Source organism: Macaca fascicularis, chromosome 16 (genome assembly GCF_037993035.2).
Source record: "Macaca fascicularis isolate 582-1 chromosome 16, T2T-MFA8v1.1".
NCBI lineage: Eukaryota > Metazoa > Chordata > Mammalia > Primates > Cercopithecidae > Macaca > Macaca fascicularis.
This window is the reverse complement of record NC_088390.1, coordinates 89,166,228-89,187,161: the sequence shown is the minus strand read 5'-3', so window position 1 is coordinate 89,187,161 and position 20,934 is coordinate 89,166,228. Positions and strand designations below refer to the sequence as shown.

The following is a 20,934-nucleotide window of genomic DNA, read 5'->3' as shown; positions in this document are numbered from 1 at the left end:
GCACAGCTGGCCGTGCGTCTGGCCCTGAAAAGCAGCCCCACGCGCGGAGGAAGGAGGCGCAGGACGCCAGCCGAGGCCCGCTGCGGGCTTTATTGGTCCCCAGGATCTGGGAGGGGGAAGGGGGACGGGGACGGGTACAGAGGGGACGGGAGGGACGGGGACGGGGGGCAGGGACGGGGGGGATGGAACCGGGGGTCGGAGACGGGGGGACCGGGGGGACCGAGCTGGGGGTCGGGGACGGGGGACAGGGACAGAGGGGACGGGGACAAAGGGACGGGGACGGGGGGCAGGGACCGGGGGGACGGAACCGGGGGTCGGGGACAGGGGCAGGGGGAAGGGGGGCAAGGGCATGAGCAGGGGCAGGGGCCGCTACTTGAGCAGCCTCCGCATGGTGCCCAGCGAAGGGCTCCTGTACTCCCGCCCGAAGTGGTTCCAGTGGTTCAGGTAGTTGAACAGCTGGTAGAGCAGCAGCCGCTGGTCGAAGCCCGGAGCCTTGGGGATCTTCCGGTGGTAGGCGGTGAAGAAGGATCTGGGGAACCCCCCAAACATCAAGGCGATTGCCAGTTCAAACTCCGAATGGCCATAGAAGGAAGCCGGGTCGTAAATAATGGGCCCCACGTCGTCCTCAGCCACGTTTCCTGACCAGAGATCCCCGTGGAGCAACGCGGGGACAATCTCTAGGCCACAAAACAGATCCGGGATCTTCACCTACGGGAGCAACCGCTGCGTTACCGCCGGCCTCAGGGCGCCCCGGCCTCGTTCTTGGAAATAAGGCAAAGCCCACTCGCGAGCTGCTCTGGTGTCCAGCCCCAGCACCGCCTGCGAGCCCAGAAATAGGGGCCACCTGACTTCAGGGAGTCCAGCTTTGCCTCACTTAGGATTTCCTCCTAATTTAGGTCCAGAAGCTCCACGCAGTGGAGAACCTCCGGGGCTGCAATGTTAATCAATCCGCAGAATAGGAAGCAGTGTTGCGCTACCTTCACAAACTCTCTCCACTTTTATTTCACTACACAGATATGTCTGCAGGTTTTGTTTGTTTTTTCTTTGAGATGAAGTCTCGCTCTGTCACCCAGGCTGGAGTGCAATGGCGCCATCTCGGCTCACTGCACCCTCCGCCTCCCGGATTCAAGCGATTCTCCTGCCTCAGCCTCCCCAGTAGCTGGGACTACAGGCATGCACCACCATGGACGGTTAATTTTTGCATTTTTAGTGGAGACGGGGTTTCACCATGTTGGCCAGGGTGGTCTCAAACTCCTGACCTCAAGTGATCCGCCCACCTAGGCCTCCCAAAGTGCTAAGATTACAGGAGTGAGCCACCGTACCCAGCCTAGTTTCTTCATTAATGAGTTAAAGTCTCTTTGATGCATACTCACTCTGGATTGACGTGCACATTCTTTTTTAACATTTTGAGAGTTATATTTTGATTTTTTTTTTCTTTTTGAGACAGGATCTCACTCTGTCGTCCAGGCTGGAGTGCAATGGTGCAATCTCCACTCACTGCAGCCTCCACCTCCCAGGTTCAAGCAATTCTCCTGCCTCAGCCTCCCGAGTAGCTGGGATTACAGGCATGCACCACCATGCACGGTTAATTTTTGCATTTTTAGTGGAGACGGGGTTTCACCATGTTGGCCAGGCTGGTCTCAAACTCCTGACCTCAAGTGATCCGCCCACCTAGGCCTCCCAAAGTGCTGCTAACAGGCCTGAGCCACCGCGCCTGGCCGAGAGTTATGTTTTGAAATTGGTCACTCTGGCCGGGCGCGCTGGCTCAAGCCTGTAATCCCAGCACTTTGGGAGGCCGAGACGGGCGGATCACGAGGTCAGGAGATCGAGACCATCCTGGCTAACACGGTGAAACCCCGTCTCTACTAAAAAATACAAAAAAAAAACTAGCCGGGCGAGGTGGCGGGTGCCTGTAGTCCCAGCTACTCTGGAGGCTGAGGCAGGAGAATGGCGTGAACCCGGGAGGCGGAGCTTGCAGTGAGCCGAGATCTGGCCATTGCACTCCAGCCTGGGTGACACAGCAAGACTCCGTCTCAAAAAAAAAAAAAAAAGAAAAAGAAATTGGTCACTCTGGAGCATCTGGTACCTACATCTTCCCATGGGAGAGGAACAGGATGGATGGACAAGTGTTACTGATAGTAAGAAAAGTAATCATGGTAAACGCCACCATTTACAAGCACCTGTGTTTCACATGAGGAAAGTCTGAGGTTAAATACCTGGGAACCCAGCAGTGGAGAGGGGCACTAGGAGTCAAGTGTGTCTTCACTTCTCACCCCTTTCGGATTCCCTGTCAGGGGAACCCCCTACCCCTGCCCCCCTTCCTCCCTGATGTGTCTCTGACTTGACCTGCTATGCTCCAGATCTCAGTGTTCCCTGCTCCAGCTCAGTTTTACAGAGGACCCCACCCAAATGCAGTGGGATCATGAGAGAACCAGCTCTTTGCCACAGAAGTCACTGCTGTGCCCACCTGTAGCCGGGACCAGAGTTCTCGAGCCTCTCGGTCAGCATAGTCCTTCTCAATGAGGTCCAGCTGCGCCTGGAGCCGGTGCCGGGCGAAAAAGGTCGGCCAGTCATCCTGCCACTCATTCACCTGGGCAACAAGGGAAAAGAGGCCAGTGTTGCAATTCGGAGCCACGTGCTGCTAAACCCTAGAGGGACTATTAAAAACACAGCAAAGATAGCTAGTAAGCCAACAAAGGAGGTAGGACAGAAACAAAATACTCGACCCGGAAGAAGGCAGGTAAAGAGGGAACAAAGGGCAGATGAGACAAACAAAAAATCCCAAGATGACAGACTCAAACCTAACCGTATGACTAAGCACGTTAAATACAAATGTCAAAAATAAATACTCTAGGAAAATGACAGATTGGAAAAATAAAGTAAATCCAACAATAAGTTATGTGCAAAAAGACATTATTTAAAAAAAAAAAAACCCTTAAAAGGATGGAAAAGATACACCATGCTAACACTAGTCAAAAGAAAGCTGGAGGCTGGGCACGGTGGCTCACGCCTATAATCCCAGCACTTTGGGAGGCCAAGGCAGGTGGATCCCTTGAGCCCAGGAGTTAAAGACCAGCCTGTGCAACACGGGGGAAACACCATCTCTTCTAAAAATACAAAATTAGCCGGGCGTGGTGGCGGGCACCTGTAATCCCAGCTACTCGGGAGGCTGAGGCAGGAGAATCGCTTGAACCCGGAGGCAGAGGTTGCAGTGAGCCGAGATCACACCACTGCACTCCAGCCTGGGCAACAAGAGTGAAACTCCGTCTCAAAAAGAAACAAAAAGAAAGAAAGCTAGAGTGGCTACATTAATACAAGACAAAGCAGATTTCAAAGCAAAGAAAATGAAGTATAGTCATTTCACAAAGGGAGTCAACTAGTAAACATAATAATCCTGAATGCCTCTGCCTATAATAACAGAGCTTCAAAATACATGAAAAACTGCAGGAAAAATAGATAAATCCCATATCCTGCTACAGACTCAATGGTGCCCCCACACCCATTCCTGCGTTGAAGCCCTAACCCCTAACACACCTGTATTTGAAGGAAGGGCCTCTAGGAGGTAATTAGGGTTAAATAAAATTATAAGGGTGAATTATTAATCCAATAGGATTAGTGGCCTATAAGAGGAATAGAGTAAGATTTCTCTCTCCATGCACACGAGTCTCAATAAATTGAAAAGAATTTAAGCATGCAAAGTATAATGAAATTCAATCAAAAATCAATAGGCAGGCCAGGCCTGGTGGCTCACGCTTGTAATCCCCGCACTTTGGGAGGCTGAGGTAGGCGGATCACGAGGTCAAGAGATCGAGACCATCCTGACCAACACGGTGAAACCCCGTTTTTACTAAAAATACAAAAACTAGCTGGGTGTGGTGGTGCATGCCCGTAGTCCCAGCTACTAGGGAGGCTGAGGGAGGAGAATGGCTTGAAACCAGGAGGCAGAGGTTGCAGTGAGCCAAGATTGTACCACTGCACTCCAGCCTGGCGACAGAGCAAGACTCCGTCTCAGAAAAACAAAACAAAACAAAAAATAGGAAAATGTAAGGGAAATCCTCAAATATTTGAAAACTAACACACTTTTAAAATCTGTGTAAGGAAGACTTCAAAAGGGAAATGAGAAAGTGTTTTCAATTGAATGAAAGCAAAAACACAACTTATAATTTGTGAGATGCCACTAAAGCAGTACTTGGGGGAAATGTATAGCACTAAACGTCTGTGTTAGCAAAGATCTCACAGTAATGACCTCAGCTTCTACCTTAACCAACCAGAAAAAGAAGAGCACATTAAACCTAATGTAAGCAGAGGCCAGGCGCAGTGGCTCATGCCTGGTAATCCCAGCACTTTGGGAGGCCAAAGCAGGTGGATCACGGGTTCAGGAGTTCGAGACCATCCTGGCCAATATGGTGAAACATCATCTCTACTAAAAAGACAAAAATTAGCCCGGCCTGGTGGCAGGCGCCTGTAATCTCAGCTGCTTGGGAGACTGAGATAGGAGAATCGCTTAAACCCGGGAGGCAGGGGTTGCAGTGAGCCGAGATCGCACCACTGCATTCCAGCCTGCTCAACAGAGCAAGACTCCATGTCAACAACAAAAAAAAGGATAATAAGGAATTTTTTCTTTTTGAGACCAAGTTTTGTTCTTGTTGCCCAGGTTGGAGTACAAATGGCATGATCTGAGCTCACTGCAACTTCTTCGCCTCCCAGGTTCAAGCGATTCTCCTGCCTCAGCCTTTCAAGTAGCTGGGATTACAGGTGCCTGCCACCATGCCTGGCTAATTTTTTGGTATTTTTAGTAGAGATGGGGTTTTACCATGTTGGCCAGGCTGGTCTTGAACTCCTGACAAGTGATCTGCCCGCCTCGGCCTCCCAAAGTGCTGGGATTACAGGCACGAGCCACCGTGCCTGGCCTCTGAAGGACACTTCCAAGAAAATACACAAACTAGGAGACACTATTTGCAAATCATATATCTGGTAAAAGACTTATATCTTAAATATACAAAGAACTCTCAAAACTCAATAAGAAAAACCCCTATTCACAAATTGGGCAAAATAATTGAACAGATGGTTCACCAAAGATGGTATTTTGTCAGCAAACAGGCACACGAGTAGATGTCCCACATCTTTAGTCATTATGGAAATGCAAAGTAGAGCCTCAGTGAGATAATATTTCACGCCCACTAGGATGGCTGTAATTTAAAACAGAAAATCTCAAGTGTTGACAAGGATGTGGAGGAACTGGAACTCTCATATGCTGCTGGTGGGACTGTAACAGGGCGCAACCACTTTGGAAATCCAGAGTTTGGTAGTTTCTTAAAGAGCTAAATATGGACCTACCGTAGGACACAGTCCTTCCCCTCCTAGGTATTTACCCAAGGCAAGTGGAAGCATTTGTCCAGACCAAGATTTGTACACAAAGGTTCACAGCAGCTTTATTTGTATAAGCAAAACCTGGAAGTGACCCAGAAACCCATCCACGTGTGAAGAGGGATAAACAGGCTGTGTCAGATCCATACAGCGGAATGGACTTTCGACACATGCAACATGGATGCGTATCACAGATGAATATCAAAGGATTTAGGACTTGAATAAATATCAGAATGATTATGCTGAGTGAGAGAAGGCAGACGGAAAGAAGACATACCACATGATTCCATTTATATTAAATTCCACAAGATGCAAACTAATCTACAGTGACAATACCGATGAATGGTTGCCCGGGGCAGGGAAGGGCATGAGGAACCTTTTGGGGGTAATCAGTATACTCACCTCGACTGTGGTAAGAGGTTCACAGGTACAAACATGTCAAAATGTACCAAATTATACGTCTTAAATGGGTGCAATTTATGTCAGTTATACCTCAGTAGAGAAAAATACAAAGCTGATTTTATGCAAAGGGTTATTTTGTAAAACTCCTTTGGGGAGGACTGCCCTCATCAGTGGCTCCCACCAGGACTCTCCCTGCACATGCGTGCTGTGGTGACTCGGCCCCTGGACTCGCCCCTAGTGCTCTGTGCACCTCCAGAGCAGGATGGAAAGGCCCCTCCCCACAGCCCAGCTGTCAGACCCCCAGCCCAGAGGTGCACTGTGCAGCCTCCCGCCATTTCCCATTGGCCCATCCAAGCTCCCAGCGTCTGAGCTCTGTCCTCTTTCCGGAAGACGACCAGGCTTAGTGCTGAGAGCAGGAGAGCAGCATGGGCTCGTCCAGTCCTGCCACCTGAACAGAGGGGCTGTGACCCTCCACGCTGCCCAGGGAATGGCCACCTGGGCACACAGCTGGTGCCAATGACCAGGCCTCCCCTGACAGAGGGGCTGTACCGTGGTCAGGGCCTGTGCTATGAAGCCAGACCGAGAGTCAAAGCCCGGCTGCCCCACTGACAAGCTCCACAGACCCCGGTGTGAACTCTGCACATCACGTTCCTCATCTATACAACGGATCAGTGACATTATCTGCCTGGTTACCTGCTAGGGCAAGTGGGTGAGTTGAGTCCGATGAAGCACTTAGAACGGTGCCTGTACAGGGCCGTGTCCAGAGCATGGGGCAAGCACCGCAGCCCACCCAGCGGGCAGCCTGAGGGGGCCTTAGTGCCCAGGTGTCCAAGGAGCCAACTGCTCAGCACTGCCCCCCAGTGGCTGCAGCACACACTCCCCCAGGACCCATTCAGCCCTCCCAAGGAGGGGGAAGCCTCCGGAACCTGGTGCTGTCCGCGACACGACATGCAGGAAGCTGGGCGGGTGTCCTCCCTGGTGCCTCACCCTTCCTAGCCAGGCTGCACCTGATCTGAGGTGGGTTCTTTGATCTTGGAGTCTGAGGGGCATCGAGGGCCTCCCTGTGCTCCAAACAGACCAGCCCCCTTCTCGTCCACTTCACACGCAGGGGCTTTGGGTAAGATTTCACTTCGTTTCTTTGAAACACTACCCTGCTGGGCCAGCCAAGTCCTGTAGACCCAGCCACTTGCAACCCTTGACCTCAGCATCCACAGCAGGACCACAGGCTGCGCCCAGCCGTGCTTACCCGGACGATGAAGAGGGTGCTGCTCACTGGCTCCAGATAAGTGTGTGACCCCATCTCAGGGGCCTTGGTAAACCTGGGAAGCTCCACGTGCAGTTGTAGCGAGCCCAGCTGTGAGGACTGCCTGTGGGCTGGGAACCCTAAATCTGCTTGGACGTCATGAGGATCTTGCCCCAAGTGACCTCCAGCTGGGAGACTCGCCTTCCACCTGCGCCGGGGAGAGCTTGGCCATTGTCCACAGGGACCCAACTAGTCAGGACGGGCTTCGACCAGGAGACAGGCTGGAAAGTATTCTCTCTTCAAGAAGCAGTGACTCTGAACTCGCTCCTATATAATGGGTGCTGTGTTCCTAACAAAACCAAAATATGGTCCAATAACGGCTGCTTTGAGGGAAGCACAGAGCACTTGGGCTGTCCAAAGACTTCTTTGAAACTTCACAGATTTCAAAGATGATGGTTCAAGAGGCCCCAGTATTACTCAGCCATAAAAAGGAATACACAGGCCGGGCGCAGTGGCTCACGCCTGTAATCCCAGCACTTCAGGAGGCCGAGGTGGGCGGATCACGAGGTCAGGAGATCGAGACCATTCTGGGTAACACGGTGAAACCACGTCTCTACTAAAAATACAAAAAATTAGCCAGGCATGGTGGCAGGCGCCTGTCGTCCCAGCTACTCGGGAGGCTGAGGCAGGAGAATGGCGTAAACCCGGGAGGCGGAGCTTGCAGTGAGCCGGGATGGCGCCACTGCACTCCAGCCTGGGCGACAGAGCGAGACTCCATCTCAAAAAAAAAAAAAAAAAAAAGGAATACATAAAGAAACATGTGGTCTAGCCATATAATGGAATATTATTCAGCCATAAAAGAATAACATTCTAATACCTGCTACAACGTGGAAGAGCCGTGAAACATGATGCTGAGTGAAAGAAGCCAGACACAAAAGGTCACATATTGGCCGGACGCGGTGGCTCAAGCCTGTAATCCCAGCACTTTGGGAGGCCGAGACGGGCGGATCACTAGGTCAGGAGATCGAGACCATCCTGGCTAACACGGTGAAACCCCGTCTCTACTAAAAAATACAAAAAAAACTAGCCGGGCGAGGTGGCGGGCGCCTGTAGTCCCCGCTACTCGGGAGGCTGAGACAGGAGAATGGCCCGAACCCGGGAGGCGGAGCTTGCAGTGAGCTGAGATCCGGCCACTACACTCCAGCCTGGGCGACAGAGCGAGACTCCGTCTCAAAAAAAAAAAAAAGTCACATATTATGTGATTCCAGTCATATGAAATATCCAAAATAAGTCAGTTCAAAGAGACAGAAGGTACATTAGAGGCTGCCAGGGACCAGGGAAGGGGAAAATAGGGAGTGACTGCTAATGGATTCTGCTTTAGGATAATGAAAATGTTCTGGCTGGGCGCGGTGGCTCACACCTGTAATTCCAGCACTTTGGAAGGCCGAGGCGGGCGGATAACCTGAGGTCGGGAGTTCAAGACCAGCCTGACCAACATGGAGAATCCCTGTCTCTACTAAAAATACAAAATTAAGGCCAGCCGCGGTGGCTCATGCCTGTAATCCCAGCACTTTGGGAGGCCGAGGAGGACGGATCACCTGAGGTCAGGAGTTCAAGACCAGCCTGGACAACATGAAACCCCGTCTCTACTAAAAATACAAAAATTAGCTGGGCGTGGTGGTGCATGCCTGTAATCCCAGCTGCTTGGGAGGCTGAGACAGGAAAATCACTTGAACCCGGGAGGCTGAGGTTGCGGTGGGTCAAGATCACGCCATTGCACTCCAGCCTGGGCAACAAGAGCGTAACACCGTCTCAAATTAAAAGAAAGAAAGAAAGAAAGAAAATGCTGTAATCCCAGCACTTTGGGAGGCTGAGACGGGCGGATCACGAGGTCAGGAGATCGAGACCATCCTGGCTAACACGGTGAAACCCCGTCTCTACTAAAAAATACAAAAAAACTAGCCAGGCGAGGTGGCGGGCGCCTGTACTCCCAGCTACTCGGGAGGCTGAGGCAGGAGAATGGCGTGAACTCGGGAGGCGGAGCTTGCAGTGAGCCAAGATCTGGCCACTGCACTCTAGTCTGGGCGACAGAGTGAGACTCCGTCTCAAAAAAAAAAAAAAGAAGCCGGGCGCGGTGGCTCAAGCCTGTAATCCCAGCACTTTGGGAGGCCAAGACGGGCGGATCACAAGGTCAGGAGATCGAGACCATCCTGGCTAACACAGTGAAACCCCATCTCTACTAAAAATACAAAAACTTAGCCGGGCGAGGTGGCAGGCGCCTGTAGTCCCAGCTACTTGGGAGGCTGAGGCAGGAGAATGGCGTGAACCCGGGAGGCGGAGCTTGCAGTGAGCTGAGATCCAGCCACTGCACTCCAGCCTGGGTGACAGAGCGAGACTCCGTCTCAAAAAAAAAAAAAAAAAAAAAAATTAGCTGGGCGTGGTGGTGCACGCCTGTAATCCCAGCTGCTTGGGAGGCTGAGACAGAAGAATCACTTGAACCCGGGAGGCTGAGGTTGCGGTGGGTCAAGATCACGCCATTGCACTCCAGCCTGGGCAACAAGAGCGTAACGCCGTCTCAAATTAAAAGAAAGAAAGAAAGAAAGAAAATGCTGTAATCCCAGCACTTTGGGAGGCCGAGACAGGCAGATCACGAGGTTAGGAGATCGAGACCATTCTGGCTAACATGGTGAAACCCTGTCTCTACTAAAAAATACAAAAACCCTAGCCAGGCGAGGTGCCAGGCACCTGTAGTCCCAGCTACTCGGGAGGCTGAGGCAGGAGAATGGCGTGAACCCAGGAGGCGGAGCTTGCAGTGAGCCGAGATCCAGCCATTGCACTCCAGCCTGGGTGACAGAGCGAGACTCTGTCTCAAAAAAAGAAAATGTTCTGGAGTTAAACAGCAGTGATGGCTGCACACCATTGTGAATGTACTAAAACCAATTAATTCTAATCCTTTAAAATGGTGGATCTTATGTGAATTATATCTCAATTGTATCTAAATAAATAATAATTTGTAAAGGCCTCAGGAGAGGAGCTGAGTAATGAGGACTTAATCCCTGACTTTGCACACCACCCATCACGCAGTCTCCAGTCCCTCACACTCATCAGGAGCCTTGTGCAACACAACCTTTGCACTTGAGGCTCCCTCTGCGTGGAATGCTCATCTGCCTGCCCCAGCTCAGCTCAGTGACCCTCGGCATCTGCTCTCCCCATTCCAGGTTTCACAGCTTGTACTCTGCTTTCAGAAATCAGGTAGTCCATCTTGCTGGTGCCTGGGGGACCGGCATTCTGTCACGTATAAAGAGTGGGTGACCAGCATTACGGCATCAGGGAACACCCTCTCCCAGGCACTCACCTGCGGGATGAAGCCGCAGCACGTCACCGTGTGGAAGCCGAACTTGTTCACATACCGAGGCTCAGCACCCTCACCTCTTCGACCTGTTGACAGAGATCCTTGACCTGAAGGAGCTGTTTGTCTTTCTCTTAAATGCCAGACCTCAGCAGAGCATCAGTATACGCCTGGGCTACGCGTGCTAGAATATGGGTGGTCTGAGGATGTACTACGTACAATAGCAGTTAGTCAGTATATGGATCTGCCAGGGCAGTCCTACCTCAAGCACACTGGACAGCAGGGCTGGGTATAAAAGGGGTTATTATTACCTCAAGCACACCAGAAAGGAGGGCTGGGTATAAAAGGGATCATGTGCCAATTCTACTAGCTTGTCAGCTACATCAAAATTCTTATTTAATAATCTCATTTTCATAATGTAGTGTAAAGAGAGATGGATATAACTCGGCCTACTATTGAAATGCCACCAAGAAGTACCATGAGCGCCAATCTAAGGTAGACAGTGTGGCTGGGTCAAGGGTACCAAAAAGCAATCTGAACATACCCACTGTGTTCTCCTCCTCCTTCAACTTCTCCCTGAGTTTCTGGTTGTAAAGGTGCAAATCTGCCATCTGCTCTCCAAGTTTTGATGCTTGACTAAGGAAAGAAGAAATGCAGCTAATTAAAATAACAAATGATAAATAACACCACCCAGTTTGTTCCATTTTGAGAAATGTTTTAAATACACTAAAAACTACTCTCCACTCTTTAAACAGTAAAAAGTGAACACCAGGCGATGACTCTTTGTTTTCCTTTTTCTTTCTTTTCTGGGGCCGGGCCTTGCTCTGTCATCCAGGCTGCAGTGCAGTGGCACAATCATGGCTCACTGCAGCCTTGACTTCTAGGGCTCAAGCAATCCTCCCACCTCAGCCTCACAACTAACTGGGACCACACGCCTGTGCCACTATTCCTGTCTTTTTTTTTTTTTTTTTTTTTTTAAGAGATGGGGTCTCCTCCTGCCTTGGCTTTCCAAAATACTGGGATTACAGGTGTGAACCGCCATGCTAGCACTGGCAATGACCCTTTCCAGAAAATAAAATCATGTAATCACCAAGAGGAATTAACCAAGTGAGCTTCAACAGAAGTCTTGGGAGGTACCAGGAATTCAGGGAGGGGTGCTGAAAAAGTAATGATAAGTGAAAATGCAGGGGCAGGCACAGGGGCACAGTGGCTCCAGCCTACAATCCCAGCACTCTGGGAGGCTGAGGTGGGAGGACTGCATGAGGCCATGAGCTGAAGACCAGCCTGGGCAACACAGTGAGATCCCATCTCTACAAGAAATTTAAAAATTAAAAAAAAAAAATCGGCTACAAATGTTTTTGTGAAAACCAATGTAAATCACAAATAGGAAAAAGACTGGGGTCCAGGCATGGTGGCTCATGCCTATAATCCCAGCACTTTGGGAGGCCAAGGCGGGCAGATCATGAGGTCAGGAGTTCAAGACCAGCCTGGCCAATATGGTGAAACCCCATCTCTACTAAAAATACAAAAATTAGCCAGGCGTGGTGGCGGGCACCTGTAGTCCCAGCTACTCGGCAGGCTGAGGCAGAAGAATCACTAGAACCCAGGAGGCAGAGCTTGCAGTGAGCCTAGACTGCATCACTGCACTCCAGCCTAGACGACACAGTAAGACTCCGTCTTAAAAAAAAAAAAAAAAGGAAAGAAAAAGACGGGCTGGGTGTGGTGGCTCACACCTATAATCCCAACACTTTGGGAGGCCGAGGCAGACAGATCCCTGAGGTCAGGAGTTTGAGACCAGCCTGGCCAACATGCTGTCTCTACTAAAAATGCAAAAATTAGGCCGGGCACGGTGGCTCACGCCTGTAATCCCAGCACTTTGGGAGGCCGAGGTGGGCGGATCATGAGGTCAGCAGTTCAAGACCATCCTGGCTAACACGGTGAAACTCCATCTCTACTAAAAATACAAAAAATTAGCGGGGCGTGGTGGTGGGCGCCTGTAGTCCCAGCTACTCAGGAGGCTGAGGCAGGAGAATGGCGTGAACCCGGGAGGTGGAGCTTGCAGTGAGCCAAGATTGCACCACTGCACTCCAGCCTAGGTGACAGAGCAAGACTATGTCTCAAAAAAAAAAAAAAAATTAGCTATGTAAGGTGGTGGGGCGCCTATAATCCCAGCTACTCGGGAGGCTGAGACAAGAGAATTGCTTGAACCCAGGAGGTGTAGTTTGCAGTGAGCTGAGATTGCGCCACTGCACTCCAGCCTGGGTGACAGAGCAAGACTCTGTCTCAAAAAAAATATATATATACACATACGCACACAAAAATTAGCTGGGTGAGGTGGTGGGGTACCTGTAATCCCTGCTACTCGGGAGGCTGAGACAAGAGAATTGCTCGAACCTGGGAGGTGGAGGTGGCAGTGAGCCGAGATCAGACCACTGCACTCCAGTGTGGGCAAGAAAGTGACACTCTATCTCAAAAAAAAAAAAAAAAGACTGGCATGATAATCATATACCAAATGTTAACAGTAATCATTCTTTGCTAATGGAATCATGGTGGCTTTATGTCTTCACATGAGTTTGTATTTTCCACATTTTATACAATGACCATGTATGACTTTAATAATTAGAAAAAATGTAAGGACTCCACAGCATTCATAGATGGCTTCACTCCGCCCAAAGTGAGCGGCATTAATGTGCTATAAAGTACAAAACAGGCCAGGCGCGGTGGCTCACGCCTCTAATCCCAGCACTTTGGGAGGCTGAAGCGGGCGGATCTGTAGGTCAGGAGTTCAAGACCAGCCTGGCCAACATGGTGAAACCCCGTTTCTACTAAAAATACAAAAATTAGCCAGGCGTGGTGGTGCACACCTGTAATCCCAGCTACTCGGGAGGGTGAGGCAGAAGAATTACTTGAACCCAGAAAGCAGAGGTTGCAGTGAGCCAAGATGGCACCACTGCACTCCAGCCTGGGCAACAAAGCAAGACTCTGTTTCGGAAAAAAAATAAAATAAAAATGAAGTACAAAGCAAATGATGGGTTCAAATATACTTATTTTGGCCAGGTGTGGTGGCTCAGGCCTGTTATCCCAGCACTTTGGGAGGCCGAGGTGGGCAGATCACTTGAAGTCAGGAGTTTGAGACCAGCCTGGCCAACATGGTGAAACCCCATCTCTACTAAAAATACAAAAATTAGCCGGGTGTGGTGGCGGCGCCTGTAGTCCCAGCTACTCAGGAGGCTGAGGTGGGAGAATCATTTGAACCCTGGGGCCAGAGGTTGCAATAAGCCGAGATTGCACCACTGCACTCCAGCCTAGGCAACAGAGCGAGACTGTGTTTCAAAAAATAATAATAATTATATATATATATATACTTATTTTATGCAACCTCATTACAGCCAAACTAATCTAGGAAAACCAGTCATATACCAGAAAGCAGTAACTTTTTATCTCCATTAAGAATGTCAGGGTGGAACTCTTGGCCCTGCCTCTGATAACCAGGCAGTTGTGAGGACAGCTCAGCCACAGGCTTCTCCCTGTTTCTGTCTCCCTCCCCTTCTCTATCCCTTTCTCTGTCTCTCTCTGCCTCGCCCGGAGTCTCTCTGCCTGTCCCGGAGTCTCTCTCTGCCTGTCCCGGAGTCTCTCTCTGCCTGTCCCGGAGTCTCTCTGCCTGTCCCGGAGTCTCTCTCTGCCTGTCCCGGAGTCTCTCTCTGCCTGTCCCGGAGTCTCTCTGCCTGTCCCTGAGTCTCTCTGCCTGTCCCTGAGTCTCTCTCTGCCTGTCCCTGAGTCTCTCTCTGCCTGTCCCGGAGTCTCTCTCTGCCTGTCCCGGAGTCTCTCTCTGCCTGTCCCGGAGTCTCTCTCTGCCTGTCCCGGAGTCTCTCTCTGCCTGTCCCGGAGTCTCTCTCTGCCTGTCCCGGAGTCTCTCTCTGCCTGTCCCGGAGTCTCTCTCTGCCTGTCCCGGAGTCTCTCTGCCTGTCCCGGAGTCTCCCTCTGCCTGTCCCGGAGTCTCTCTCTGCCTGTCCCGGAGTCTCTCTCTGCCTGTCCCGGAGTCTCTCTCTGCCTGTCCCGGAGTCTCTCTCTGCCTGTCCCGGAGTCTCTCTGCCTGTCCCGGAGTCTCTCTCTGCCTGTCCCGGAGTCTCTCTCTGCCTGTCCCGGAGTCTCTCTCTGCCTGTCCCGGAGTCTCTCTCTGCCTGTCCCGGAGTCTCTCTGCCTGTCCCGGAGTCTCTCTGCCTGTCCCGGAGTCTCTCTCTGCCTGTCCCGGAGTCTCTCTGCCTGTCCCGGAGTCTCTCTCTGCCTCTCCCGGAGTCTCTGTGCCTGTCCCGGAGTCTCTCTCTGCCTGTCCCGGAGTCTCTCTGCCTGTCCCGGAGTCTCTGTGCCTGTCCCGGAGTCTCTCTGCCTGTCCCGGAGTCTCTCTGCCTGTCCCGGAGTCTCTCTGCCTGTCCCGGAGTCTCTCTGCCTGTCCCGGAGTCTCTCTCTGCCTCTCCCGGAGTCTCTCTGCCTCTCCCGGAGTCTCTCTGCCTGTCCCGGAGTCTCTCTGCCTCTCCCGGAGTCTCTCTCTGCCTCTCCCGGAGTCTCTCTCTGCCTGTCCCGGAGTCTCTCTCTGCCTCTCCCGGAGTCTCTCTCTGCCTCTCCCGGAGTCTCTCTCTGCCTCTCCCGGAGTCTCTCTCTGCCTCTCCCGGAGTCTCTCTCTGCCTGTCCCGGAGTCTCTCTCTGCCTCTCCCGGAGTCTCTCTCTGCCTGTCCCGGAGTCTCTCTGCCTGTCTCGGAGTCTCTCTCTGCCTCTCCCGGAGTCTCTGTGCCTGTCCCGGAGTCTCTCTCTGCCTCTCCCGGAGTCTCTGTGCCTGTCCCGGAGTCTCTCTCTGCCTCTCCCGGAGTCTCTCTCTGCCTCTCCCGGAGTCTCTCTGCCTGTCCCGGAGTCTCTCTCTGCCTCTCCCGGAGTCTCTCTCTGCCTGTCCCGGAGTCTCTCTCTGCCTCTCCCGGAGTCTCTCTCTGCCTCTCCCGGAGTCTCTCTGCCTGTCCCGGAGTCTCTCTCTGCCTGTCCCGGAGTCTCTCTGCCTGTCCCGGAGTCTCTCTCTGCCTCTCCCGGAGTCTCTCTCTGCCTGTCCTGGAGTCTCTCTGCCTGTCTCTGAGTCTCTCTCTGCCTGTCCCGGAGTCTCTCTGCCTGTCCCGGAGTCTCTCTGCCTGTCCTGGAGTCTCTCTGCCTGTCTCTGAGTCTCTCTCTGCCTGTCCCGGAGTCTCTCTGCCTCTCCCGGAGTCTCTCTCTGCCTCTCCCGGAGTCTCTCTCTGCCTGTCCCGGAGTCTCTCTGCCTCTCCCGGAGTCTCTCTCTGCCTGTCCCGGAGTCTCTCTGCCTGTCTCGGAGTCTCTCTCTGCCTGTCCCGGAGTCTCTGTGCCTGTCCCGGAGTCTCTCTCTGCCTGTCCCGGAGTCTCTCTCTGCCTGTCCCGGAGTCTCTCTGCCTGTCCCAGAGTCTCTCTCTGCCTGTCCCGGAGTCTCTCTCTGCCTGTCCCGGAGTCTCTCTGCCTGTCCCGGAGTCTCTCTCTGCCTGTCCCGGAGTCTCTCTGCCTCTCCCGGAGTCTCTCTCTGCCTCTCCCGGAGTGTCTCTGTGCCTGTCCCGGAGTCTCTCTCTGCCTGTCCCGGAGTCTCTCTGCCTGTCCCAGAGTCTCTCTCTGCCTGTCCCGGAGTCTCTCTCTGCCTGTCCCGGAGTCTCTCTGCCTGTCCCGGAGTCTCTCTCTGCCTGTCCCGGAGTCTCTCTGCCTGTCCCAGAGTCTCTCTCTGCCTGTCCCGGAGTCTCTCTCTGCCTGTCCCGGAGTCTCTCTGCCTGTCCCGGAGTCTCTCTGCCTGTCTCGGAGTCTCTCTCTGCCTGTCCCGGAGTCTCTGTGCCTGTCCCGGAGTCTCTCTCTGCCTGTCCCGGAGTCTCTCTCTGCCTGTCCCGGAGTCTCTCTGCCTGTCCCGGAGTCTCTCTCTGCCTGTCCCGGAGTCTCTCTCTGCCTGTCCCGGAGTCTCTCTGCCTGTCCCGGAGTCTCTCTCTGCCTGTCCCGGAGTCTCTCTGCCTCTCCCGGAGTCTCTCTCTGCCTCTCCCGGAGTCTCTGTGCCTGTCCCGGAGTCTCTCTCTGCCTGTCCCGGAGTCTCTCTGCCTGTCCCAGAGTCTCTCTCTGCCTGTCCCGGAGTCTCTCTCTGCCTGTCCCGGAGTCTCTCTGCCTGTCCCGGAGTCTCTCTCTGCCTGTCCTGGAGTCTCTCTGCCTGTCTCTGAGTCTCTCTCTGCCTCTCCCGGAGTCTCTCTGCCTGTCCCGGAGTCTCTCTCTGCCTGTCCCGGAGTCTCTCTGCCTGTCCCGGAGTCTCTCTGCCTGTCCCGGAGTCTCTCTCTGCCTGTCCCGGAGTCTCTCTGCCTCTCCCGGAGTCTCTCTCTGCCTGTCCCGGAGTCTCTCTGCCTGTCTCTGAGTCTCTCTCTGCCTGTCCCGGAGTCTCTCTGCCTCTCCCGGAGTCTCTCTCTGCCTCTCCCGGAGTCTCTCTGCCTGTCCCGGAGTCTCTCTCTGCCTGTCCCGGAGTCTCTCTGCCTGTCTCTGAGTCTCTCTCTGCCTGTCCCGGAGTCTCTCTGCCTGTCCCGGAGTCTCTCTCTGCCTGTCCCGGAGTCTCTCTCTGCCTGTCCCGGAGTCTCTCTGCCTGTCCCGGAGTCTCTCTCTGCCTGTCTCGGAGTCTCTCTGCCTGTCCCGGACTCTCTCTCTGCCTATCCTGGAGTCTCTCTGCCTGTCTCGGAGTCTCTCTCTGCCTGTCCCGGAGTCTCTCTCTGCCTCTCCCGGAGTCTCTCTCTGCCTATCCTGGAGTCTCTCTGCCTGTCTCTGAGTCTCTCTCTGCCTGTCCCGGAGTCTCTCTGCCTGTCTCGGAGTCTCTCTCTGCCTGTCCCGGAGTCTCTCTGCCTGTCTCGGAGTCTCTCTCTGCCTGTCTCGGAGTCTCTCTGCCTGTCCCGGACTCTCTCTCTGCCTATCCTGGAGTCTCTCTGCCTGTCTCTGAGTCTCTCTCTGCCTGTCCCGGAGTCTCTCTCTGCCTGTCCCGGAGTCTCTCTCTGCCTGTACACGTGTGTGCAGATGGGTCTCATACACACTCACCTGCTCAAGCTCCTCATCTTCAAATGCTCCATCACAAAGGCAGCCCCACCTCCCGGCAGGTCGATGACCTTCATGGGCCTTGGCACCCGCACCAGGCCCGTGCTCCGGAGGGCCTCCAGGCTGGCCACCTCCCCCTCAAACATCTGCCGGGCCTGCATCCAGAACACAGCCGTGAGCCTTATCAGTCTTGTTGACTCAGCCAGGGCCTCTGCCTACCGGGCCCTTGATGGAAGTGAACACGTGGGAGTCACAAGGACCTTCAGTCACTGATAGCTGGCTGGGAGCTGGCGTCCAACGCAGAGGGCAAGGTGCAGAGGGGCCCCTGTCGGAGAGAGAGGCTGCAAGCTGAGGCTGAGCCTGCGGCATGAGGAGTGTGGGGTCTGCAGGCTGCTGTGACAGGAGGATGTACAGGCCACGTGTGGGTACCAGGGAGCACTGAGGGTGTGGGTAGGTGTGAGTGAACCAAGGTCCGGAGCTGGACCCCCGGGTTTCCCACCTTCTTTGCTGCCTTACTTAGGGTGGGGCAGCCACAGCACACACATCGGTGGAGCTGACTTGGGCACACACTTCAGGCAGGGAAGAAGAGGGCTGGGCCCATCAGGTGGGGCCTCAGGTCCAAGGCAGGGGCTGGGAAGCTCAAAGGCGCCGTACACCTGGCCGGCCTCTGCCTCCCCCGGGACCTGGGCCTTCCTGTTTCTGAAATATTCCCACAAACATTCCTACCGTATGTCAGGTGAACTCTGACCTCACGTACACTACACATTAGTTGAAAACATGCATTGATGAACGTGGTCTGTGAATACCTCGGCCTATAGAATTGCATGTTTGTCTGTTTTGAGACAGGGTCTCACTCTGTCACCCGGGCTGGAGGGCAGTGGCATGATCTCGGCTCACGGCAGCCTCCACCTCCTGGGTTCCAACAATTCTCCTGCCTCAGCCCCTGAGTAGCTGGGATTACAGGTGTGGGCCACCCCACCCTGCTGTTTTTTTTGTATTTTTACTAGAGATGGAGTTTCACCATGATGGCCAGGCTGGTCTCGAACTCCTGGCCTCAAGTGATTCACCTGCCTCGGCCTCCCAATGTATAGAATTGCATGTTTAAAAAAATCAGTGAGACCAAAGCATCTACTGGTGCACAGGAACAGAACGCCCTTTCCTTCAAAGTACCCCAGGGAAAGCTCAGGGACAGCCTCCCCAGCCTGGCAGCCCTGGCCAGCCTGCACCAAGGGTGGGTGTGAGCGTCCCCAGGTGGGAGGGCGGCCGGCACGCCCCAGCCCTGCTCCCAGGGTGAGCTCACAAGCACCATGCCGGGAACTCCTGGGCCTGCCCCAGGGGCTCCAGCATCACCTGCTCTCCTGCAAGGACTGAGCAGCTACCGTGGGCAGGCCCTTCACGGGGGTGGGAGGGAAGAAGGGGTCTCACCCGGCAGAGCTTTCAGGACCAGCTGAGGAAGTTTCCCAGGGCCCATGGGAAGCCTGAACCAAAAACTGCTTCCCTGTGAGTGGGACTCCCCACTTTGAGGGTTTTGGGTTCTGAGCCGGCAGAGCCAGCGGTGCAGGAGGATCCGATCGTGCACCCAGGCTGCATGGCTCTGGGGTTCCTCCTGCCAGCACTGCCCACCAGGACCCCTGCTGCCCCTCAGACAGCCCCCCCACCAGAGTGTACAGGGCCTCCTGAGCCCACTCAGGCCAGGAGGGCACCCAGGCCTGCCTTTCCCCACCTTTCGGCTCTCAAGGCCTAACCTTCTCCACTTTCTCCGATAATATTTTCCATACTTTTTTTTTTTTTTTTTTTTTGAGATGGAGTCTCGCTCTGTCACTCAGGCTGGAGTGCAATGGCACGATCTCAATCTCTTTTTTTTTTTTTTTTTTTTTTTTTTTGAGACGGAGTCTTGCTCTGTCACCCAGGCTGGAGTGCAGTGGCCGGATCTCAGCTCACTGCAAGCTCCGCCTCCCGGGTTTACGCCGTTCTCCTGCCTCAGCCTCCCGAGTAGCTGGGACTACAGGCGCCCGCCACCTCGCCCGACTAGTTTTTTTGTATTTTTTAGTAGAGACGGGGTTTCACCGTGTTAGCCGGGATCGTCTCTCGATCTCCTGGCCTCGTGATCCGCCCGTCTCGGCCTCCCAAAGTGCTGGGATTACAGGCTTGAGCCACCGCGCCCGGCCTCCATACATTCTTAAACAGAACTATTTTCAGCAGGAGATAGAAATCAGGTCTAAACACAGGCACGGCCTGTGGGAAGGAGAACGCTGGCCTGGCCCATGGGGTCCCTCCCTGGCAGGGGCCCAGCCATGTCTCTGCTTCTTCCCCACTGCCAGGAGGACGGTGGGCTGAGAGGGGCGGCCCAAAGCGGAGCCAGGGACCCCAAGCCTCACCTCCCCTGACGCTTGCTGGATAGAAAAGTTAAAACCACCCCCAAAACCCTGTGCGCTGCGCACCGAGGCCAAAGGAAGGTCACGGATCGTGCAGACACAAACCCTCACTGAACGCTTGATCCGGGCCCACCCAGCAGGTGCCACCTCCCAAGGGCCAAAGCTGACCGCCCCCTCCCCAGGCCCAGCCCCAGGAAATGCGCCTGCCCCCGACCCCGCCGCCTCCCCACGCTCCGCAGAGCCCCGCAGAGCCCCCGCCTGCGCACGGGCCAGCACCTGCGTCCTGCGGTTGACTTTGACGAACACGGGGCCTGCGTCCGTGTCGTAGGCTCGGCCCTCGCTGATGCAGCCGGCGCCGGGGCTGCCGAAGGCCCGCAGGGTCGCGGTGCGCAGCTCGGCGCGCAGCAGCTGCTCCATGGGTGCGGGGCGCGGGGCTCGGCTCGCTCGGAGCCCGGCCCAGGCGCTGTGGGGCGGGGCGGGACCGCGCGGCGCGTGACCCCGGGCGGCGGGAGGGGCGGCCTCGGGCGGGCTCGCCGTGCGCTCCCCGCGTTGGTCCGGCTTCCTGCGCCCGGGATGCAGGGGAAGGAGCCGGGGTCCGCGCAGCTCTTCGCGGGCGCGCTGGGGCCTGAGCTCCCTGCAGGGACCCGGAATCCCTTCCCCGCAGCGGACGCAGGTCCGGCCCTCGGCCCGGGCGCGGGTCACAGGCCTGGCCGGCTTCCCACGCCGCAGACCAGGCCCCAGAGGCCCCCGTGATGACGTGGGGCTTGCGCACGGGGTGCCAGGTGCCAATCGGAGAGAGAGGCTGACGAGGGGGCTCCCATGGCACGCGCTGACCGGGCCCAGGGTGGGACCCCAGATTCCAGGACGTCCTGGGAAAGGGACTTGAAACACAGGAGTGCCCATACACGTGGGTACACACGCGTGCACACGAGCAGGTGGGTACTGAGCCCAGTCCACGCTGAAGTCGTTTGATGTGAGGTTTTTTAGTGTTTGTTTTTTGTGTTTTTAAGAGATGGAGTTGCGGTGGCTCAAGCCTGTAATCCCAGCACTTTGGGAGGCCGAGACGGGCGGATCACGAGGTCAGGAGATCGAGACCATCCTGGCTAACC

General features: G+C 54.5%; 1 protein-coding gene across 1 annotated transcript; it reads right to left on the bottom strand.

Moving 5' to 3' along the window:
* Positions 1-65: 65 nt before the first annotated feature.
* On the bottom strand, positions 66-20,278 carry FN3K (fructosamine 3 kinase). Its single transcript, XM_045375541.3, has 6 exons — positions 20,102-20,278; positions 17,454-17,605; positions 10,906-10,997; positions 10,368-10,450; positions 2,468-2,590; positions 66-708 (listed from the first exon to the last, which is right to left on the bottom strand). The coding sequence occupies exons 1-6, from the start codon at positions 20,240-20,242 to the stop codon at positions 370-372; spliced, it is 930 nt and encodes a 309-aa protein (XP_045231476.1). The 5' UTR covers positions 20,243-20,278; the 3' UTR covers positions 66-369.
* Positions 20,279-20,934: the final 656 nt, after the last annotated feature.

Coding starts and splice junctions, on each gene's coding strand:
- FN3K (XM_045375541.3), bottom strand. CDS start 20,242: ATGGAGCAGCTGCTGCGCGCCGAGCTGCGCACCGCGACCCTGCGGGCC. Junction 2,591..10,367: donor GCTGCGGCTTCATCCCGCAG/GTGAGTGCCTGG, acceptor CTTGTTGCCCAG/GTGAATGAGTGGCAGGATGA. Junction 709..2,467: donor AACTCTGGTCCCGGCTACAG/GTGGGCACAGCA, acceptor TTGCTCCCGTAG/GTGAAGATCCCGGATCTGTT.